General features: G+C 39.6%; 1 protein-coding gene across 2 annotated transcripts in view; it reads left to right on the top strand.

Annotated features, from left to right (window-relative positions):
* The window catches only part of UNC79 (unc-79 homolog, NALCN channel complex subunit), a 108592-nt gene that overhangs the window by 27744 nt on the left and 61198 nt on the right, over nt 1-19650 (top strand). For both annotated transcript variants that reach the window (XM_054161893.1, XM_054161892.1), the window contains 16 exons: nt 592-821; nt 1118-1289; nt 3530-3760; nt 5186-5376; nt 6321-6444; nt 7684-7824; nt 9207-9428; nt 10021-10248; nt 11480-11621; nt 12328-12407; nt 12488-12636; nt 13886-14043; nt 14378-14559; nt 15874-16075; nt 17634-17813; nt 18807-18872. In XM_054161893.1, coding sequence (XP_054017868.1) covers nt 592-821; nt 1118-1289; nt 3530-3760; nt 5186-5376; nt 6321-6444; nt 7684-7824; nt 9207-9428; nt 10021-10248; nt 11480-11621; nt 12328-12407; nt 12488-12636; nt 13886-14043; nt 14378-14559; nt 15874-16075; nt 17634-17813; nt 18807-18872 — 2698 coding nt within the window. The remainder of the gene's footprint in view (nt 1-591; nt 822-1117; nt 1290-3529; nt 3761-5185; nt 5377-6320; nt 6445-7683; nt 7825-9206; nt 9429-10020; nt 10249-11479; nt 11622-12327; nt 12408-12487; nt 12637-13885; nt 14044-14377; nt 14560-15873; nt 16076-17633; nt 17814-18806; nt 18873-19650) is intronic.

The following is a 19650-nucleotide window of genomic DNA, read 5'->3' as shown; positions in this document are numbered from 1 at the left end:
GAAAGTCTTCAGTGCTTGACTGAAAAAATTGCTGACAAAAAGAATCTGCTTGCAAGACATACCAGTTAGTGTGTTCTAATAACATTTCAATAATGAGAATTACAGTGTATAACATATTCTAGATTGATTGTGGCATAGAAAGCTTTTATGTTGAGCCAGATTACCAGGTGGCAGAAATAAAGATAGCTGTATCTTGGAGGCTTGGATGTTTATCTGTGGTGTAGCAGATCCTTACACAGTGTAAACTGCTGTGACTCTTAACACGCTTAAGGATCACTACCTGTTGCTTGAAGCATAAGCAGGGGTTAGGAGAACTACTGTAAATTGTAGAGAGTGCTCTAGGCCAGAAAGTTGAGGCTGATGACTTAAGTGTTGGTTTGGTTTTCTCTAGGCCCAGCATTTAGGCCTGAGCTCATCTTTCTGGAAGTTCAGTGACACTTGGCATCAGGTGTTTGCAGGGAGTTGCACTTGGCTGTAGTGACTTTGGAAATGACCAATATTTAAGCCTGTTTGCTTGTGCTGGTTCTCATCCCTGTTTTTGGTTCCGCTTCCTGATACAAGTGGCCTGATACAATTTCTTTTGTTTTCCAGAACTGTAGTTCCCATGTCAGAAGAGCTGTTGTCACGTGCTTCTCGGCAGGCTGCTGTGGTCGCCACGGCAACAGGCCAGTGCGCTATTGCAAAAGATGCCATTCAAATCATCATAGCAGTGAAGTTGGGGCAGCTGCAGAAACCCACCTCTATCAGACCTCGCCACCCCCTATCAATACCCGGGAGTGTGGGGCAGAGGAACTTGTGTGTACTGTGGAAGCTGTGATCAGGTAATACAGCAGTTTGAGGCATCCGTATGTGAACTGGGATCAAGCTTTCATGGAAATCCTGCCTGCAAATCTCGTGCAAGTTGATTTTAGTTTCACCAGCATAAGTTCAGAGAAGAGGCGTTGAACTTCTGCTGCTTTAGGAGAGTACTATCAGCTGTGTTCTTGTTGAAGAAGTCAACCTTGAATCACAGAATTTGGTGTTATTTTATTACTGTTCTCAGGAAAAGTATGACATCAGAGGCCTTAACTTGTAGTTATTCTTGATCTGTATCACTGACCAAAAGCTTGTTTTATAGCTTGCTGAAGGAAGCAGAGTATCATGCTGAGCAGAGGGAGTACGAACTCAACCGCAGGAGACAGATGGGCCTCTCCTCATCCCATCACTCCCTGGACAACACAGACTTTGATAATAAAGATGATGACAAGCATGACCAGCGCCTCCTGAGCCAGTTTGGAATTTGGTTCTTGGTGAGAAATTCTTGCTCGTTTCTCTCACTCCTCTCAGTTGCCTCTCCTTTTCTTTCTGAAGCCAGTTTTGTCTCTTTTTTCCACTTCTTGGCTTCAGTTGGATACTGTTACTTATTAGCAAAAAGGAGTTCTGTGAAGCTGTCAGACACAAAGATTTCAGACCTAGTTTGAATGAAGCTGCTGACTACCTCCGAGTGTATGGAGTGAATAACAGGATTATTCACTCTCATTTTTTAAACTGGCTTTCTATGTGCTGCTCACAAGTGCCCCTTACTTACTACCAGTATTTTAACATTAAAAGATCAATCTTACACCTTCCATTTTTCAACATCACTCTAGAAGCTCAGCTTTCTCACCTTGGAAAAGGTTGGAGGAGTTGTAGCGGGCTGCTTTTCCTTTCTGCCTTCAGATTAGTCTGGCTGAATCAGTCCTAGTCATTGTACTCCAGCTAACTGACCCAGTGTGGGCTGACAGAATGAAGCCCTGCTGGTTCTCACCCTCACAGCAGCTAGCAGAGATTATTCCCAAATAGAAGGGCTGCTGCTGTTTAGTTCATGCAAGCTAGCCTAGAGCCTGATAGGTTCTCAGAAGCTGGATTCTGCAGTTTTTCTTAAGGAGAATTCTTTAGGCGCTTTCTGTTTCTTTTTCCAGTCTTCTTTCCTCTCCTAAACCTGCCAGTGGGAAGTGGGGAATAGTAGGACCCTTCATCCATCATCTGAACAGAGATAAAGATAGCTGTGTGGCAGGCTTAGAATCTGATAATGTTAATAAAGCTGCTCTGCTGTTGCAAGTGATTGCATGAGTAAACTTTATATTTTGGTATCTTGTGAGTTTGGTTGTTTAACATTGTTTTAGACTTAAAGCCCCCTTTTTTTTTAAACAAGAAAATAGTTAATTGTGCCACGTTAATCTATTCTGTTTCTGATATTTTGTAAAGACTGAAGGCCTATGTTTCTGAAGTTAGAATTGAGAATAGATAAGGTTTTGCTGCAGTGTACATGCCTCATCCATGACATTGAAAGCCTACCTTCTATGGTAGGGAGGAGGAACCCACTGACATAATTCTGTTCTTACAAAATCTTTTGATCTCTCTGTAGTGAGTATTGGCAGAGAGGACAGCACAGATTCTAAGAAATAGTGGGTTGCTATTTTCTTAAAATGAGTACTTTTCATGTAGAAACTGGACAGAGCTCAAGAGTTCCTGTTAAAATGCCTGCCAGCTGATAGTGCCTTTGAGTTAACAATTGACTGAGGCAAGCAACGGGAAGCAAACATCTTAACTTCAACCTGCAATGGAGTAAAACAATGAAGACTATGCTTTGAATTGGCAAGGGTGTTGTGAGCTGCCTCATCCCAAGAAAAAAGATAGAGGAAAAGCACTTGTAAGATGGGTGCTGTGCTTCTCTGGGAATCAGTGCTGTCAGCTGTTTGTCCAGTAATAATGTGAATGTTTCTCCTGTCTTTCTCCATTGCAAGGCAGCAGTCACTGGTTTCAGGTTGCCAGATGCTGAGAGTACAGTTTTCACTAGGAAGTAGCAATAGACATCTGATAGGTGGTTAAAGGAGCTTCCTAAGTCTCCATTCTTTGGACTCAGTGCAGAAACTTTACTTGAAACTTTGTGTCCTGTTCCCAGAAGATACCTACAACTTAAATAGAGAGTAATTAAGGGCTTAGCAGTGTGTGGTACAGACTTGGTCTCAGATTTGGGACAGTTTTCCAGTACAGTTTTAGAAAGAGAGACTTTAGAAAAGGAGAGAAGAATATGAATTATTATGTGGAAATACTTGAGAACTTAAAACTCATATTCCTACCCCAAATAAGGACAAACAAATCACTTAATATAAATAAGTAGCCATCTTCTTTCAGACATTTTTAATCTTTTCATTTGGTTTGTCTTTTTATCTTGCAACTTTACATACATGTGTGCATGTGTATCATGTATTTACCAGACATGACGTTACCTTTTTAAATAAAACCCAAAATGTTTCAGTTTGTTAAAGTTTCTGTATTGATATTTTCACTGTTGAAACTAGGAAACAAAACATTCAGTGCTTAGTTGTGGGGGTTTTTTTGTTTCACCAACTGTCCTGTGGCAAACTCTGCTTAAAACTTATCATCTCATTTGCCTTCTATGTAATCTGCATCCATGTATCATTGACAATACACAAAATAAAGTAGACAAACATTTTGCCACCTTTAATTCTAGAAATGAAGCTTGGTTTGTGTTTTTGTCTTCCAGGTTAGCCTTTGCACTCCCAGTGAGAATACTCCTACAGAGAGTTTAGCAAGGCTGGTTAGCATGGTATTCCAATGGTTCCACTCTACAGCTTACATGATGGATGATGAAGTTGGTAGCCTGGTTGAGAAGCTCAAACCCCAGTTTGTTACTAAATGGTTGAAGACTGTTTGTGATGTCCGGTTTGATGTCATGGTTATGTGCCTCCTTCCTAAACCAATGGAGTTTGCTAGGGTAAGAGTAATTTATCTGAAAGTTCCTTTATTTGTGAGAGAGAGTAAAGTCTTAAGTTTTTGCCTTGTCTAAGCAAAAGAAATCTCAGTGGTTGAAGGAGCAGTGAACTTAGCATTTTTAGTTTCGCTGAATTAGAGAGCAGAGTCTTTCTTTCTGTCCATTAATAGTGAAGCAGCACTTGCCACTTAACCTGGGTAGTGAAGACAGGCAACAGTCAGACATGTGAATATTCCTCTATAGAAAATGAGACATCAGAGTGAAAATAGGAACTTTATATTTGTGAAGGTATTTGAGACTTTTTCCTCTTTAGTCACTGCTAACTATACCAAATGCTTTCATTTTGCAACCCTTTTGTGTAAGATGTCCAGAGGATGTGTTTGTTTTGTTTCCTAAAGTTAAGTGGCTTAGATTAGGAAGGGCCATAAAGACTTGATGTATTACATCATCAGGGATGGATTTTTCATGACCTGTTATATAGAATCTGCTGTAATGTGCAGACCAGCATGTATATGTGTCTTTCACTGAACCATTGGTCTGAAGATAAACCTGGTTGTGGGAGGACTGGAAGGCAGCAGAGGAAATTTGAGAGGTGGATGGAATCACTGAATGTTAGAACTAAAGAAGATATTTGGGTTTTGATGCTAAAGGGGAAAGGAAGGACTGAACTGCATGCTATAATCTGTTATGGATAGTTTCCTTGTCTTGGATCCAATCCCTTTTTTGAGTATTATTACTGCCACTGCAGTACTTTAGATGGACAGCTTGCCAGATTTACAAGAGTTCACTCGAAACATGAAGGCAAACAGCTATGAAATTAGTGGTGATGAATGAAGAAAAAACAGTGTGTTGGCTGAGATTGTCAGTAGTTGCTGCCAAAACAGCAGGCATCCTTAGAGCCATTAGTCAGGGACAGCAGATGTGAGTTGAGTTCAGTTAGAATAATTAATCTCTGTAGGTCAGTTACTTAATTATTTCAAAGTGTATTTTTTTTTGCTTCCTTTGCTTAGAACCTTCTCTCAAAAAAACCCAAACCAAACAATCAAAAAAGAGCACCTGGTGCTTGCTGAGTGTTTAAAAATAAAGACCCAGCACTGTAACAAGTTGCCGAGAACAAATAATTGAAGTTACAACTTTGACCAAACAAATTTGTCTCTTGTTAAGGACTGTAAACAATGAGAGTTACTCTGCATCATGGCCTGGAAGTGAGCAAGCTTCACCTAAGCCTTGGTTAGTTATTTTTGTGTAATATGAATTAAATGAGAGAAGAAAAAAACAGTGCAAACTCAATAGCTGAATGCTAAATTTAGGCTGGAAAGCAGTGATGATCACTTCCCACAATTTTCTGACTGCAGCACACTGAGCAGATTTATGATGCTGGGGATGAGAAGTATTGTTCATCAGTATGATTGCTGGAAATACCCACAGGTTGGTGGATACTGGGACAAATCGTGTAGTGCTGTGACCCAGTTAAAAGAAGGGCTGAATCGAATCCTTTGTTTGATTCCGTACAATGTGATAAACCAGTCGGTGTGGGAGTGTATCATGCCAGAGTGGTTGGAAGCTATACGGACAGAAGTGCCTGAAAATCAACTGAAAGAGTTCCGGGAAGTGTTGAGGTATGTAGACATATGTGGGAACCATTCTGTTGTTGCATATGTTGATTGTTGAGGGGTTTAGCACAATAAGATGGTGAGTACAAATAAAAACCACTGTATGCAACAGTGAGCGAATGCTCCTGAGTTTTTTATAACTTAGATTTAGACTAAAGCGCTCAAGTGTTGGGAAAGTTTCCTTTTATGGCTCCTGATACCCTTGCATATGTGCCAGGACTCTACTACCTGCATTGCGACAGGTTGGACTCGATGATCCTCGAGGTCTCTTCCAGCCTTAGTTATACTGTGATACTGTGTGCTTTGCTGTGAACAAGGCACACCTTTTCCATGACTGCCAGGAACATGGTGAAAGTGGCATCTCTGGTGAGCTGTTAATGAGAAATGGTGGGGATTAGTAGAGCTGGCACTGAAAGAGTGATGATTTGTATTGATTTAGCTAATACGTTTCCCTGTTGACCAAAGAGAACACCAGAATAAGAATGGTGACTGTCTGAGTTGTATTTTTATGGATGGTGTATGCCTTTGGCAATAAAACTTCACGTTGCCTTTTAATCGATGAAGAGGCTCTGAAATTGACTGTAAGCTTATATTTGTTAGTATTAATGTAAACTCCTTAAGTAGATACATGTAATATTGAACAGGTGGTGAGATAAGATTTTTTCCAGTTTTTACAGTGGATGATGGAAAAGATTATTGCTATCAAATTAAACTGGGCATGGTGGGAGATGTGATAAAAATTCTTAAAGTGCATCACCAAATTCAGAGATGACCTTGTGCTGTCAGCACAGGTGATATCAGCAACCTGTGAAGGATGAGAATGCAGGTATGATGACAGAAGCATCATCAGTGCTGGCAGTGAGATTGCCCTTCTACCAGTTTTCTCTTATATCTCACACAGCGTATGCCATGGTTATTCAGTGATGATATATTCTTGTTCTAATTTTCAGCAAGATGTTTGACACTGAACTTTGCCCTCTCCCTTTCTCCATGGAGGAGATGTTTGGCTTCATTAGCTGTCGATTCACAGGGTATCCATCCTCTGTTCAAGAGCAAGCGTTGCTTTGGCTGCATGTAAGTGTCCTCTTTTGACAACTAGTGCTGAAGCAGCTTATGATTCTTGAAAAGAAAAAAAAAGAGGCATTAAAAATAGTGCCACTTTTTCAAGGATTGTATAACCTTTCTGCTCTTTGCTTAGCCTTAGTGCACAGATGGTTGGTAGGCAAACCTTGGGAAGCTTTATGTTACTAGCCCATTACGGACAATATAGTGAAAGCCTGGAAATTCCTATTATCTTTGAATGTCAGTTGTGTTTCCAGGGTCGTTCAGCTGTCTGACCTTTTGTCAGCAGTCGTTTTCAGTCTCCACAGAATTTGGTGTGTAGATTCCAATCTTAATTCCAGACTCCAGAAGCAGCTGTAGTTCTTGCATATGAAGAATTGGATTAGATGAGCTCTGTACTTATCAAGTTTTCTGCTGCTCTGTCCTTTTTGTTCTATATGTGTCCACAAAGCAGTCATTTGCCCAGTGTTCATAGTCAAAACCTACAGGGACAATCCTGTCAGCTGGGGACAGTGAATTCAAAAAGGTATAAAATCTTCCACAGCACCTCAGGATAATACCTGTATTCAGGGTAATACCTGTATTCTTTGTTACATGTTCCTTTTCTGCTGAGGGTTATTTTTTGGTTAAACATCTGCAAAGACCAATTTACCTGGTGATTCTAGCAATTTTCAGGTATTCAGAGTTTTCAAGTAAAATGTGATTTTAACTCTTTTATTTCCCTTGACCTAATACCAGTTAATGACAGATGCAAATGACCTTGTATTTGTCTGATTGTTGGTGACAAAACAGATGATGACTATTCCCTTAATTATTTGCAGATAATGATCCTGCCACTATTTGGACATTGGTAGGCTGCCATTCAACTGGATTCTTAGAATAACTCCAGGAATTCAGTTTTAAGTAACAATAAATACAACAAATAGTTATTAATCCAAGTATTGGTAATATTTCTGGTTTAGAGAAGTAGTTCTGTGGAACAGCCTCACATCCCTGTCTGTGCATAAAACTGATCTCAAGGAACATCAAGCAGATGGCAACAAGTATTTTGAATGTACCCTTTTTTGGTCAGTTCTGTTTTGCCCTGGTTATAACAGAAGTTGAAGTTTGCAGCTCACCTCCCTGAATCCCAGAATTAAAAGCATGGAACTTGCTGAACTGAGTATCATATGATTAAAGGTGCTTATAAAGTAAATGGCATTTTTGATCAAATTTGACATTCATGCTTTTTTATTTGTTGTCTTTCCTCAGGTTTTATCTGAACTAGATATTGTTGTTCCTCTTCAGTTACTCATCAGCATGTTTTCTGATGGAGTTAATTCTGTAAAAGAGTTAGCAAATCAAAGAAAATCAAGAGCCAGCGAACTAGCGGGAAATCTTGTGTCTCGGAGGGTAACTTATTTATGCTGCTTATTTATTACTGGTTTTTTTTTTTAATTAGGACAGTTTTCCTATTATAATGCATGAGAGGAATTAAAAAGTGATCTTTCAATATGGCAGCATTTGGTTGGAAACACTAATGACTATGAGAATAGAAGAAAATTGGCATGACTTCAATTAGTACCACTCTAACATATGATTAATGTAAAGCTAGTGCAGATAGGAACTGCAGAAAATCTGCAGGTTTTCCTTAATGAACTGATTTGTTTGGAACACTAGTAGAATCTTCTTAATATCTTTTCCAACCATTTTCATCCTCTGCACCTTCTATTAATAACCCTCAACAACAAGTTGTTATGGACAGTTGGTCACCCTGTGTGAGCTTTTGTATTCTAGTACAAATTTGCTGGGGCTAGGTATTTTTTGAAAGGGAGAAAAAGCAGACTTTATTTGTTTCTCTGAATTTTTTTCCCCATCCAAGAGATTAAAAAATTGATCTAAAGTTATCCATCAGTCTTATGGTCTGGAAGTAAACACGTACCAATCTGTAGGCACTACACATACTTGGACTTATGCAACTAACTTCCCAGTAGTCTTGGACAAAGTACTCCAAGGGCAGCAGAGCAAGAGGTCTTGAAAGGTGAGATCTTTAGATTTAAGGAACTACACTATCTAGGCCGCTGATGACTTCTTACATGTGGTCAGGCTGTCTTCTGATGTGGCTCTGCAGAGAGCACTCTCCCAGCTAGCCCATAATCACTTCTAAACTAAGCAGAAGAAACAGGCAAAACTACTGTTTGGGCTTTCAGACCTTAGCTGTCTTAAAAGTAGATCTCACTTGTCATCTGTCTATCTATCTCCCTGTAACACTTAGAGATTCTCAGGGTGTTTTAAGTGGCCTGCTCTGTTGTGGACATAAATCAATGCAGACATGCACATCTTTTTACTGTTCTGTCTAGTTAATTTCCAGCTACTTGTGTCCTTGGTGCAGCCTTAGTTACATGGTTCTCTTGAGGTAGCTTTGTTTACTAGCCTCCTCCTATTGAAGTTTGTGTTCCTGAATTATCAGCAGGTCATAGTAACCTGATGGCCAGTTCACTGCCTGCACTAATTTTCTGTTTGGTTGATGTTAAAATTCCTTGTTAGTAGGAATAACATAATGGATGTCAGCCACTTGCCTGAAGAGAATGTACACATCCCTGCAGAATATGATTCCTGTACATATATCATATTTTATCATTTAATGGCATTAAGAGACCTGCAGATTTTGCCAAAAAAGCTACAGAAGGAACAGTAAGGCTGTCATTGTTCTTGATGTTTTCTGCAGTTTCATACAGAATGAGGTTGCTCACATGCATAACAGTCATTTGGACATGTTGATTCTTTGTCTTCAGGTAAGCGTCGCTTCTGACCCTGGGCGCAGAGCTCAACATGGCATGCTGAGTCCTTTCCCAAGCCCCTTCCAGAGCCCATTTCGGAGTCCAATACGTAGTCCTTTTCACAGCCCTTTCAAGAACTTTGGACACCCCAGTGGAAAGACAATTGATTTTGACTGTGAAGATGATGAAATGAATCTTAATTGTTTCATTTTGATGTTTGATCTCATTTTGAAACAGGTACTTGCTGAATTAAAACAGCTACAGTGAGGGGACACTGAAGTTCTGTAGTCACTTTTGCCTCACCTTTAGTCCTGTGCTGAATTCCTTTCTGCTAAGGGACTGACACAAAGTGTAACTTTTAAATTCTTCTAAAGTGCTCATCTGCTTGTACACATACAGGAGTTATAGGTTCATGGTCAATGAAGAGAAGTTAAATACCTCTACATTCATCTTAGATGGCTCATACAAGTCAAAGAAACTGCTCCTTGTAGATTTGCTTATTTCTACAGTCTAGAAGCAGAGGTTTGTTTTTAAGCTTAGATTAGATGTGTAATACTTGGATAGCTAAATTTGTGTATTGTGAATCCAAGGCCAAGTGTTTTGGCTGTCTGCAGGTAAAATTCATGGGTACTGTGCTTGAAATTGTCTGTTTAGCTGTTTGAGCTTAGGCCTCAACACCAGTGGCAATTAAGAACTGAATTCCAGTTTGTTGAGATATTCTTCCTGGTGCTGTCATAAAACACTAGCAGAGATATAGGAAGAGACAGAATAGTTAGTGCTATGGCTTTTACAAAGATAATAAAACCTTACTCTTCTAATTCTTTTTCAGATGGAACTCCAGGATGATGGTGTCACTTTGGGCTTAGAGAACAGCATTTCAAAAGATATAATATCCATCATAAACAATGTTTTCCAGGCACCCTGGGGTGGGTCTCACACCTGTCAGAAAGATGAAAAAGTAGTTGAATGTGGTCTGTGTCAGTCTAGCATTCTGTGTTACCAGCTGGGTTTTGAGCTGCTGGAACAGCTTGCTCCAAAAGAAGAAATCAGGCTTGTGGTAAGTAGAACAGAAAAGGGTCTATATTACTGGTGTGCCGAAACTCCTCTTATTCATTAGCCTCATTACATTGTGCTGACCTTTGGCATGGAGGATTTGGGAGGTTAAAGCAAAATGCTGTTGAACTGTAAAATTTCTAAGTTTGAACTGATTCAAAGAACCCAGGGAAGATGACAATATTCATCCAGTATGAACTTTTCCCCATGAACATGGAAGTGCTGTTTCATTTTGGAAGGCATGCTCTTATGATACTGTGTCTTAAATAAAATATGAAGTGTTAATACTTTTCATCTTTTAAAAGCTAAGAGTGGCTATTTTGAAATTATCCAACACATACATGTACTCTTCAATCACTAGTCATCATTAAAGCCCTATATAGCTTTGTAGAACTGAAGCTGTGGTGGATTTATTTTAAGTTGTATGTCTGTTGTTCGTAACTATTCCATATGATAGTTCAGAAGACAGCATCACTCCCATTATTCTGAGTGCTCATTTTCTGTGCCATGGCAGTGACAGGGTCTTCATTAATTATAATTATTTTTTTTTTGTGTGTGGTGGGTGCAGTGATGCCTTTGAATTAGTAAAAGCTTCAGAATTCCATTTGGATGTATATCCTGATTGTAGGTGTTGTGCATGTGGTGTTCAGTAGCTTGTCCAAGAGGAGTGATCTCATGCCATTTCAGTTCAGATTGTCACCTCAAGCAAAAGTAGCAAGTGGTGCAGTCTTTTGAGTGCTGGGTCTTGGTGCCATTTCTAGGACCATTAATAATGCAATGGTCACAATGGGAATCTGTGATCCTGGTCATGGGCAGAAGTAACTGCAGTCTGCTGCTTCTTTTCAGTGTAAAAGTGATTGAGATAGGTCCTGCCTCTAAGCCTGCACCTCTACAGCAGTGTAGCAAACATGCCCTGCTCCTATCTTTCACTCCTTTGAGGGAAGGATGACAAGTTTGGTGAAATCACAGCTCTGTGATTGCGTCTACTTCAGCTCCAATATGGATGTGCTGTTTTTGTTAAGTAATATCACTTAAATCTGTTTTTGAAATGTAGTCTTCTTGTCTGTCTGCATTTGCTGATGCAGACTTTTAGATATGCAGGTGATTTGAGTGCACGAGTGCCTGTGGAAGTAGATGTGCAGCTTATTGCACCAAATATAACTTAAAGAGTAGGATATAACCTCATGTGTTTGGATAACATCAAGAAATGAATGTAACTTATTATATTCTTGAAGGAGCCCACAGATAACCTCGAGGATAGTCTCCTCTATACTAGACCTGAGTTTATTATAGGAACTGAAGGAGAAGAGGAAGACAAATTGGCACCAAAACATGGAGAAAACCCAGGAAATCACACAGAGACCACAGAAAATGCTGGTAGGTGGAGGATGACAGGGTTGAGTATTTCAGTAAGGCTTTAGACAAAATGCTTCTATTCATGCATAATACAAAGTTCTGAAGCAGTCAGAATGTCCAGCAATGCCCAGTCACTTTTTACTCATGCATTTAGTTCTTTAAACATATTAGTTAAATAGGAAGGGCTGTATTTATGTTAATAGTAAGTATGATTGTCTCTCTCTCAAAAAAAAAAAACAAAAGGTAGATGAGATCTTGGCTTTTTGAACACACAAAGTAATAAAAACATTACATACCAAATTCCTTGCTGTTGTATCTATACTGACTGCAGAATTACTGTAGATAGAATTATGTACCAGGGGAGATTTAGGCTGGATGTTTAGGAAGAAGTTCTTCATAGAAAGAGTGATTGGCCATTGGAATGGGCTGCCTAGGGAGGTGGTGGGGCCACCATCACTGGAGGTGTTTAGGAAGAGACTTGATGGGGTACTTGGTGCCATGGTTTAGTTGATTAGATGGTGTTGGATGATAGGTTGGACTCGATGATCTCAAAGGTCTCTTCCAACCTGGTTTATTCTATTCTATTCTATTCTATTCTATTCTATTCTATTCTATTCTATTCTATTCTATTCTATTCTCTGTCTTGTCTTTTTGACATTATTTAGTTTTGTTTTGAATCCACAAATGAGACAATTTTAACTTTTTATGTAACTTACATTTTTAACAGCAGTAAAGAATGACACAGAAAGAAAATTTTGTTATCAGCAACTTCCAGTTACCTTGAAGCTCATCTACACTATACTGCAGGTAACATTGATTGTTTGTTTAGTTTGAACTTTTGGTTAAGTGTTGTCATTGTGTTGAGAGGAGTATGTCTGCTTACACAGGAAATGTCAAGGTTTGAAGAACCAGACATTCTTTTTAACATGCTGAACTGTCTGAAGATCCTGTGTCTTCATGGGGAATGCCTGTACATAGCAAGAAAGGACCATCCACAATTTCTTGCTTATATTCAAGATCATATGCTGATTGCAAGGTAGGTTGTTAGAGCAGATTTTTGATTCATACTTTGCTGGTTCTTCAATGTTACATTTGTTGTTGGCATCAAAGAATTTGCAGGTGTAGTAGGAAAATTAACAAAGGGTGATAGAGAGGCATGGAAAGGTTAAGTAAATGTATAAAGGCACATTGCACAGGCTAACTAAGAAGTTGCAAATGAAACCAAAGTACCCTGCATTGTCTGTCATGGCTACTCTGTTGTGTGCCACTTGTTTTGCAGTGAGTCAGAGTTTCTTGTATTGAATTATAGCATTGTCATAGTGAATTGGATTGAAATCTGCATCTAACTTTACCAAGTCTGGTGCTAAACCATGTCCCTTAGCACCATATCTATGCATCTTGTAAACACCTCCAGAATGGGGATTCAGCCACTTCTCTGGAGTGCCTGTTCCAGTGTTTGATAACCCTTTCAGTGAAAAAAAAAATTCTAATATCTCAGTTAAACCTCCTTTGGTGCAACTTGAGGCCATTTCTTCTTGTCCTATCACTTGTTACTAAGGAGAAGAGACTAACCCTCACCTCCTTCCAGGTAGCTGTAGAGAGCAATAAAGTCTCCCCTCAGTCTGCTCTCTTCCAGACTAAACAACCCGGGTTCTATCAGCTGTTCCTTGTAAGACTTGTTCTCGAAACCCCTCACAAGCATTTCTCTGGACCTGTTCCAAGACATAAATGTCTTTCTTGTAGTGAGGGGTTCAAAACTGAAGACAGTATTCAAGGTATGGCCTCACTAGTGCTGAGTACAGGGAGAGACTCCTGATACATTAAGGTTTTAGCAGACTAGAGAATCTGACTTGAATCTAAATATGATCAAATTATGAACACCCAACATCCTAGCAGTTTGTTAATGGACACGTTTTGTGATGCCAAGACAGTTCATGTGGCTTATGTACTGAAGCTGGTCATGCTGGAACTACTCATTCATAGTGTAGATTATGTTTTGTGGCAGTTGTGCCTTGTATTAGGCAAATTCTGGTCAAATCTGAAGTGTTTAAATGTAAGGAGTATTTGAGCCTGGTTTTTTTCCTAGAAAAACTGCTGTAGTTACAGTTTTTCAAGTAGCTCTGTCCTGCTACCAGCAACTCTACTATTCACATACATGCCTGGGATGGCTCATAGAGCTTTCATGAAAAGTATATTCCTGCCAACAACACACTGTAGATACATAGAAGAAAGGATGTCAAGGGGATGTTTTTATAAGCAGACTTCATTTTTTTAAATCTTTCCAGCTTATGGGGAGTTGTGAAGTCTGAATTTTCTCAGCTTTCTTCCCTGGCAGTCCCGCTTCTTCTTCATGCACTTTCACTTCCCCATGGAGCTGACATTTTCTGGACAATAATAAACAGCAATTTCAACAGCAAAGATTGGAAGATGAGATTTGAAGCAGGTAGGCCTGAGAAATATACACTATTTTCTCTTCATTGCTTCACTGAAGAGGTAGAGCTTTTTTGGCTATAACTGAAGAGATCTTTAATAGTTGATTATTGTTTTGCTGCTTTGGGGAGTTCTGGTGCAAAACTATGGCACAACAATACAGTAAAATAGAGAACATGAGACATTTTGGATAAAGTAAGTCAAAATTAGGACACTTGCCACTTATTTTTGTTCTCAGTTTCTCAGATGTGCATATTTCTAAGAGAGGTATATTAATCAGGACATAAAGAAGCTATTGCCTAAATTAATATGCATATTTTCTCTTTCTGGGGGCATGGATGCTACAGTGGAGAAAGTGGCTGTGATGTGCAGATTTTTGGATATTCACTCTGTGACAAAAAACCACCTACTGAAGTACTCTTTGGCTCATGCATTCTGCTGTTTCCTGACTGCTGTGGAAGATGTTAACCCAGCAGTAGCGACAAGAGCTGGGCTATTACTTGACACCATTAAGAGGCCAGCTTTGCAGGTAAGTTCATTGTATGGGGGAAAAAAAGCCCAGCAACTTTAAAACAAGAATCTGGGTTTTCACCTGAAGTTCAGAGCTGTTCAGGCATACAGGATCATGGTCACTGCTAATACCTCTTTAGGCAAGGCTTATGGGTCTTGGTACTTGCCATATTCACAAAATAGCCAAGGGATGTGATCCTGCTCTAGCCTCAAGTTAGACTCATAAAATCATTTAGGATGGAATGTACTCCCAAGATCATCAAGTCCAACCATAAAAACTTGCTGAATGCAAGAGATTACTATTGCATTTGAGCTGCTGTTGGGGGAAGCTGTAAATGTTTTTAGTATTATTTTAAAATGTATTGACATTTTTCAATTTTAAAAAAGCCCAAGATTTGTGAATCTTATGACTCTGCTGAGCTGACACTGAGAAAATGTATTCAAGCAAAACCAAACATAGCCTTGTCTTTTCAAGATTTATTTAGGCATTTAATTGTAAGCATGTGGGAGACCCTGCCAGTCACAACTCTCGTGATTAAAACTATGAGGATAGGAAAGTGGATCAGAGCCTACATACACAAGCAAGGGGAAAAAAATTAGAAATCTCATAGTACACTATTCAGCTCTAGTTCCCTGAGCAGAAGATATATTTTTAAAAGTTCAATGCTACTGCCTATAAAAAGCTGTTAATTCTTGCCAGTTTTATTCCATACAGTGCTCTTTCAAAATAATTTCTGGAGAATTTGAATTCACTGAGTTCTCTGAGACTATTAGTAGTAGCCTGCACTTTCAAATTTAGCATGTGAGGTTTCTTCTCAAACATAAATGCCCACACTACCCCCAAAACTCTAGTACAGATAAAATACAGATGTATTTTGAGGCAAAGTGCTTCTGATACATTTCATCACATAATCTCTCTTTCTCTGTTTGGGCTTGGTGATCAATTCATTTTGCAATTAAGCACTTGATTCAGTTGACTAAAAACAAGCTTTTTCTCAGACAGGGGTGTGTGAAGAGAGTACTCTGAACCTGTATACCAAATGTACAAAAGGACAGAACTTAGCCTAGACCATTGTATTCCTCAAAATCTTAGCAAATTTTGCATTCTAAATATGATGTTAATTTCTTTCCTTATCTTACTTTTTCATTTATATCAGTAGCATTAGTTCTGATTTAAAGGGCTTGGTAGAGAAAAAGGAGCTGTACCTTTATCCTGTACTAATTAACAGGAAAAGTTGTAGAGGCTTCAGCCTGCCTTTAAAAAGTGCTTGAAGTTTTCACATCTCAGTTCTGTGTTTTGTTTGTTTGTTTTGTGCCTGTTTTTCCTCTGTAGGGTCTCTGCCTCTGCCTTGATTTCCAGTTTGACACGGTTGTTAAGGACAGGCCGACAATTCTTAGTAAGCTTTTGCTGCTTCATTTTCTAAAAGCGGATATTCCAGCTTTGAGCTGGGAGTTCTTTGTGAATCGCTTTGAGACCCTGTCTCTGGAAGCACAGCTTCATCTGGACTGCAACAAAGAATTCCCATTCCCAACAAGTAAGCAGAGTCCAAATCGATCTCATCACTTTTTGTCAGCTTCTGGAATTGGAGGTGCTTGCAAAGTCCTGAGAGCAGCAACAGTCTGAAAGATGTAGGTCTCACCTGTATAGATTCTCTGAAATTGGGTAATCTTTTGCACCAAGCGAATATTCAAAGTGAACAATTTTTGACTGCCCAGATAGAGATTAGGCTATATTCTGTTGCACCTTTGGGTGTTGTGTTTTACTCTCACTATGATGTGCTTGACAGCCTTGGTTGAAATGCAGTCTGGTTCTATGATCAGCTACAACCTGCATTAACCCACCTGTTCTTTTGTACATGTCCTTATGCTGTCAGCATTGCTGTTCTCAAAGGCCTAGGTCATGCCTGACCTTATGCAGTGGTCTGTATGAAGATAGCCCTAGGAGCTGTATGATCCTTGACAGACAAATGTAGAAGTCACAGCACAGAAGGTGCACAGACACTTAAAGCAGGCACTTAGTTAACTATTCCTGCAGTGACAAATATTTGTCTGTCCTGTTCATACCTGGTTTCTTGGTGAGATACCATGTCTCCTTCCATTCACACTTGTGTGTAATTGTTTAACATGCTGACTAATTGACAACTGCCTTACCTGAGTGGTGGCCCATGAGGCAGACCTATTTCCATCTGATTTCTTGAAAGAGGTGAGGATACAGCTGTTTGGATAGTGTGTGCTCCTTCAGTAGCCTAACACCTTCTCCTACACTTCTGTGGAGCCCAGTGCTGCATCTGTATAGAAAGTAGTTGGAACTACAAACATACTTTCTCTATATGTGAGTAGCAAGACCCAAAGCTAGGAACTGCTGCTGTGGCCTGAGCAGGGAATCTTGTCACCAGTTTCTTGCACCTCTGGCTGCAAATGTAAGGTCGTATCTTTAAACATGAGTGTTTTGAGTAATGTAAAAATTAAAATATGCAGAAGATATTTTTCAGGTTTCTTTTTAGCCTTCCTCTTTGCCTTTTCAAAGAAAATGAGCTAACCAGCTCTAATTGCTTAGATAATTAAACTCAAAGGGTTTGAATGCACCTATAGTGCATGGACATAGAAAACTATTGGTGCCCCCATTAAGACTTGCAATGATACTGCTGGTAACACAACTGTAAACGCTCACGGGTTGTTGGAGACACTGTCCAAATCCAGGATAATAGGTGTAGGCAGGACAGGAAGTTGGTGGGGCAAAAGTAGACCACATTTGGATATGAGTGCACTAAATGTGATCCATGTGTGTAAAATTTTTGCTATATTCCCTTAGGCTGAAATTCAGATTTTGGTCTCAAGGACCTGTTTTTGTCCACTGTCTAAAGGAAGAAGTAACAGCATGTGTTTTTTTAAACACAGTGCGCTGTTTGGGGGTGTATGGATTTCAGAGTGAGAGCATGCAAATAAGTGCCTTGCAGATGGACCCCTTGAGCCCATATGAAGCTTTCTTGACTTGAGTGGGACCTGGGGCCCAATTGCATTTGGCACTTGACAGCACTAGGGCTTTGCTGTGCTGCGGAAAGAATCCTAACTTGGTCAATTGCATTTGCAAAGCTATCACTGCTGTCCGGACGAATGTCGCCAACCTCAGTGATGCAGCAATGTGGAAGATCAAGAGGGCTCGTTTCGCACGGAATCGTCAGAAGAGTGTGCGCTCCCTGAGGGACAGTGTGAAGGGACCAGTGGAGTCAAAGAGAGCTCTTTCCCTTCCAGAAACCTTAACCACCAAAATTCGTTGAGTATCTATTTATATTTTCGTAACATGCTTGCATCTTCTCCCTTAGGATTGTGTCCTATTGATGGGTACACATTGGAATAATCAGTAATCAGCTGTGGTAGCAAGTTTAGGTTTCTGACTGGTTAGTGCATTATTCAGATAGTCTGTGCTGCATTTGTTTAAAATGCCAGAATGAAATGCTCCAAGACTAGTTTGTGGATAGATCTTAAATTTTATTTGTGGCTAATACACAGTAATTTTATCTGAAATAGATACAGTGTTTACAGAAAAATGTCTCTGTTACTAATTTATTTATTAAGTTATTAATTATAAATCAGCATATGCTAGACATCTTAAAAAGATCTGTTAATGTCTTAATTGAGCTTTGGGCTATCTTTAGAATTCCTTTGTTAAGAAAACAAGGTTCACGCAGCATATCCTTCCTGCCAGCTTGTATAAAAGACCTGAGGTGCTGGAAAACCATAGGCCTATATGAAGTGCTGTACAGATATCTTTCCCAGAAGGAATAAAGCTTATCCATTCTCATTTAGAGAATTTTACAAACATTTAAGTCGTTATATTCTAATTGGACCTCTTATGTTGCTCCTACCCATATAATAGGAACTGATAAAATGTTCATACCTGGATACTAGTGAACTGTTAAGTTAGAAGGTAATTTCTCCAAAACAAACACAGCCACATTTTGGGATGCTTCTTGGCCAATTTCTGATCTTGCGTAGGAGCCCCTGTGTGATGACTCTTGTACCAGCAAATCTGAATGATGGAGAAAACTAGAGGTATAGAATGTGGTTCGCTAAATCTGTAGTGCACCAAAGTGGCATGTTTCAAATGGTTACACTCACTGCCTGAGAACCATGCATGAGTAAATGAACGTAAATATGCTAGCACTGAATATATGCTTAAGTATAAGATGTCAGTATTGCCTTTTTAAACAGAGTTGCTTGTATTTTGTTTTGTTTTGTTTTGTTTTGTTTTGTTTTGTTTTCAAGCTGTGAGCTTGACTAGACATGAGCAGTCTGCTCCAGCACTTGGAGGGACACCAGAGCAAACACCAGGTGGGTTTGACAAGTGGGCTGTTTTTATGGAACTGGAGAAGGAAGGCACTGGCACTCATGAGATAGCTTACACAAGGTGGAAGTTATCCAAAAGGCACAGTGAATCACTTCTCAGCATGGTTCCAAAAGGTGTAAATTGATGTTTTGCTCTTGATCTGTACTTCAAGGCTGGGAGAGGGTTATTCAGAGGCAGTCAGCTATGCCGGAAGTGCCCAAACCTCCTGTGGCCCTCAGGAACAGGTTGGGTCTATGGGTCACCCATGTTCAGCTTGATTTTTGACTTTCAGGTTTTAGAGAAAAAAGAATGCTTTGTATTTTTGGTACTGTAAATTATGCTTGTTTTCTCTAAGTCCCTTATTTTATATTTATTGACATTTTGTGAAGGTGTCACTCTTCTCTCAGGCATTTGCACAATAGCTTCCTCAGCAGAGTCCTAGTTATCCCTAAGTAATTGTGACAACTGACAGTTCTTGCTCTGAGTCCTCTGTAGACTGACTATCTGGAAGTGAAAAAACTCCAGTTTGATTCTTTTCACATTCTTTCTTCAAGACTTGCAACATTTCCTGCAAACAAAAATTCATATTCTGAACAGGCAAGCTTACTTGGTGGTCAGCTGAAAGGAAAATAAATATCTTGCCTTGTGGGCAGTGACTAAGCTGTGAAATGGACTAGGAGACCTCTGAATTAGCAGCCCTGTCATACTAGCCCAGTGAAAGCTGGATATCCACCAGTTCTTTACAGAATATATGTGCAGGTTGTCAAAGGTTGCAGAAGGCAC

This window comes from Dryobates pubescens, chromosome 5, assembly GCF_014839835.1.
Source record: "Dryobates pubescens isolate bDryPub1 chromosome 5, bDryPub1.pri, whole genome shotgun sequence".
Classification (NCBI taxonomy): Eukaryota; Metazoa; Chordata; class Aves; order Piciformes; family Picidae; genus Dryobates; species Dryobates pubescens.
Note: the sequence above shows the minus strand (reverse complement) of the source record. Positions and strands in the feature narration are given on the sequence as shown.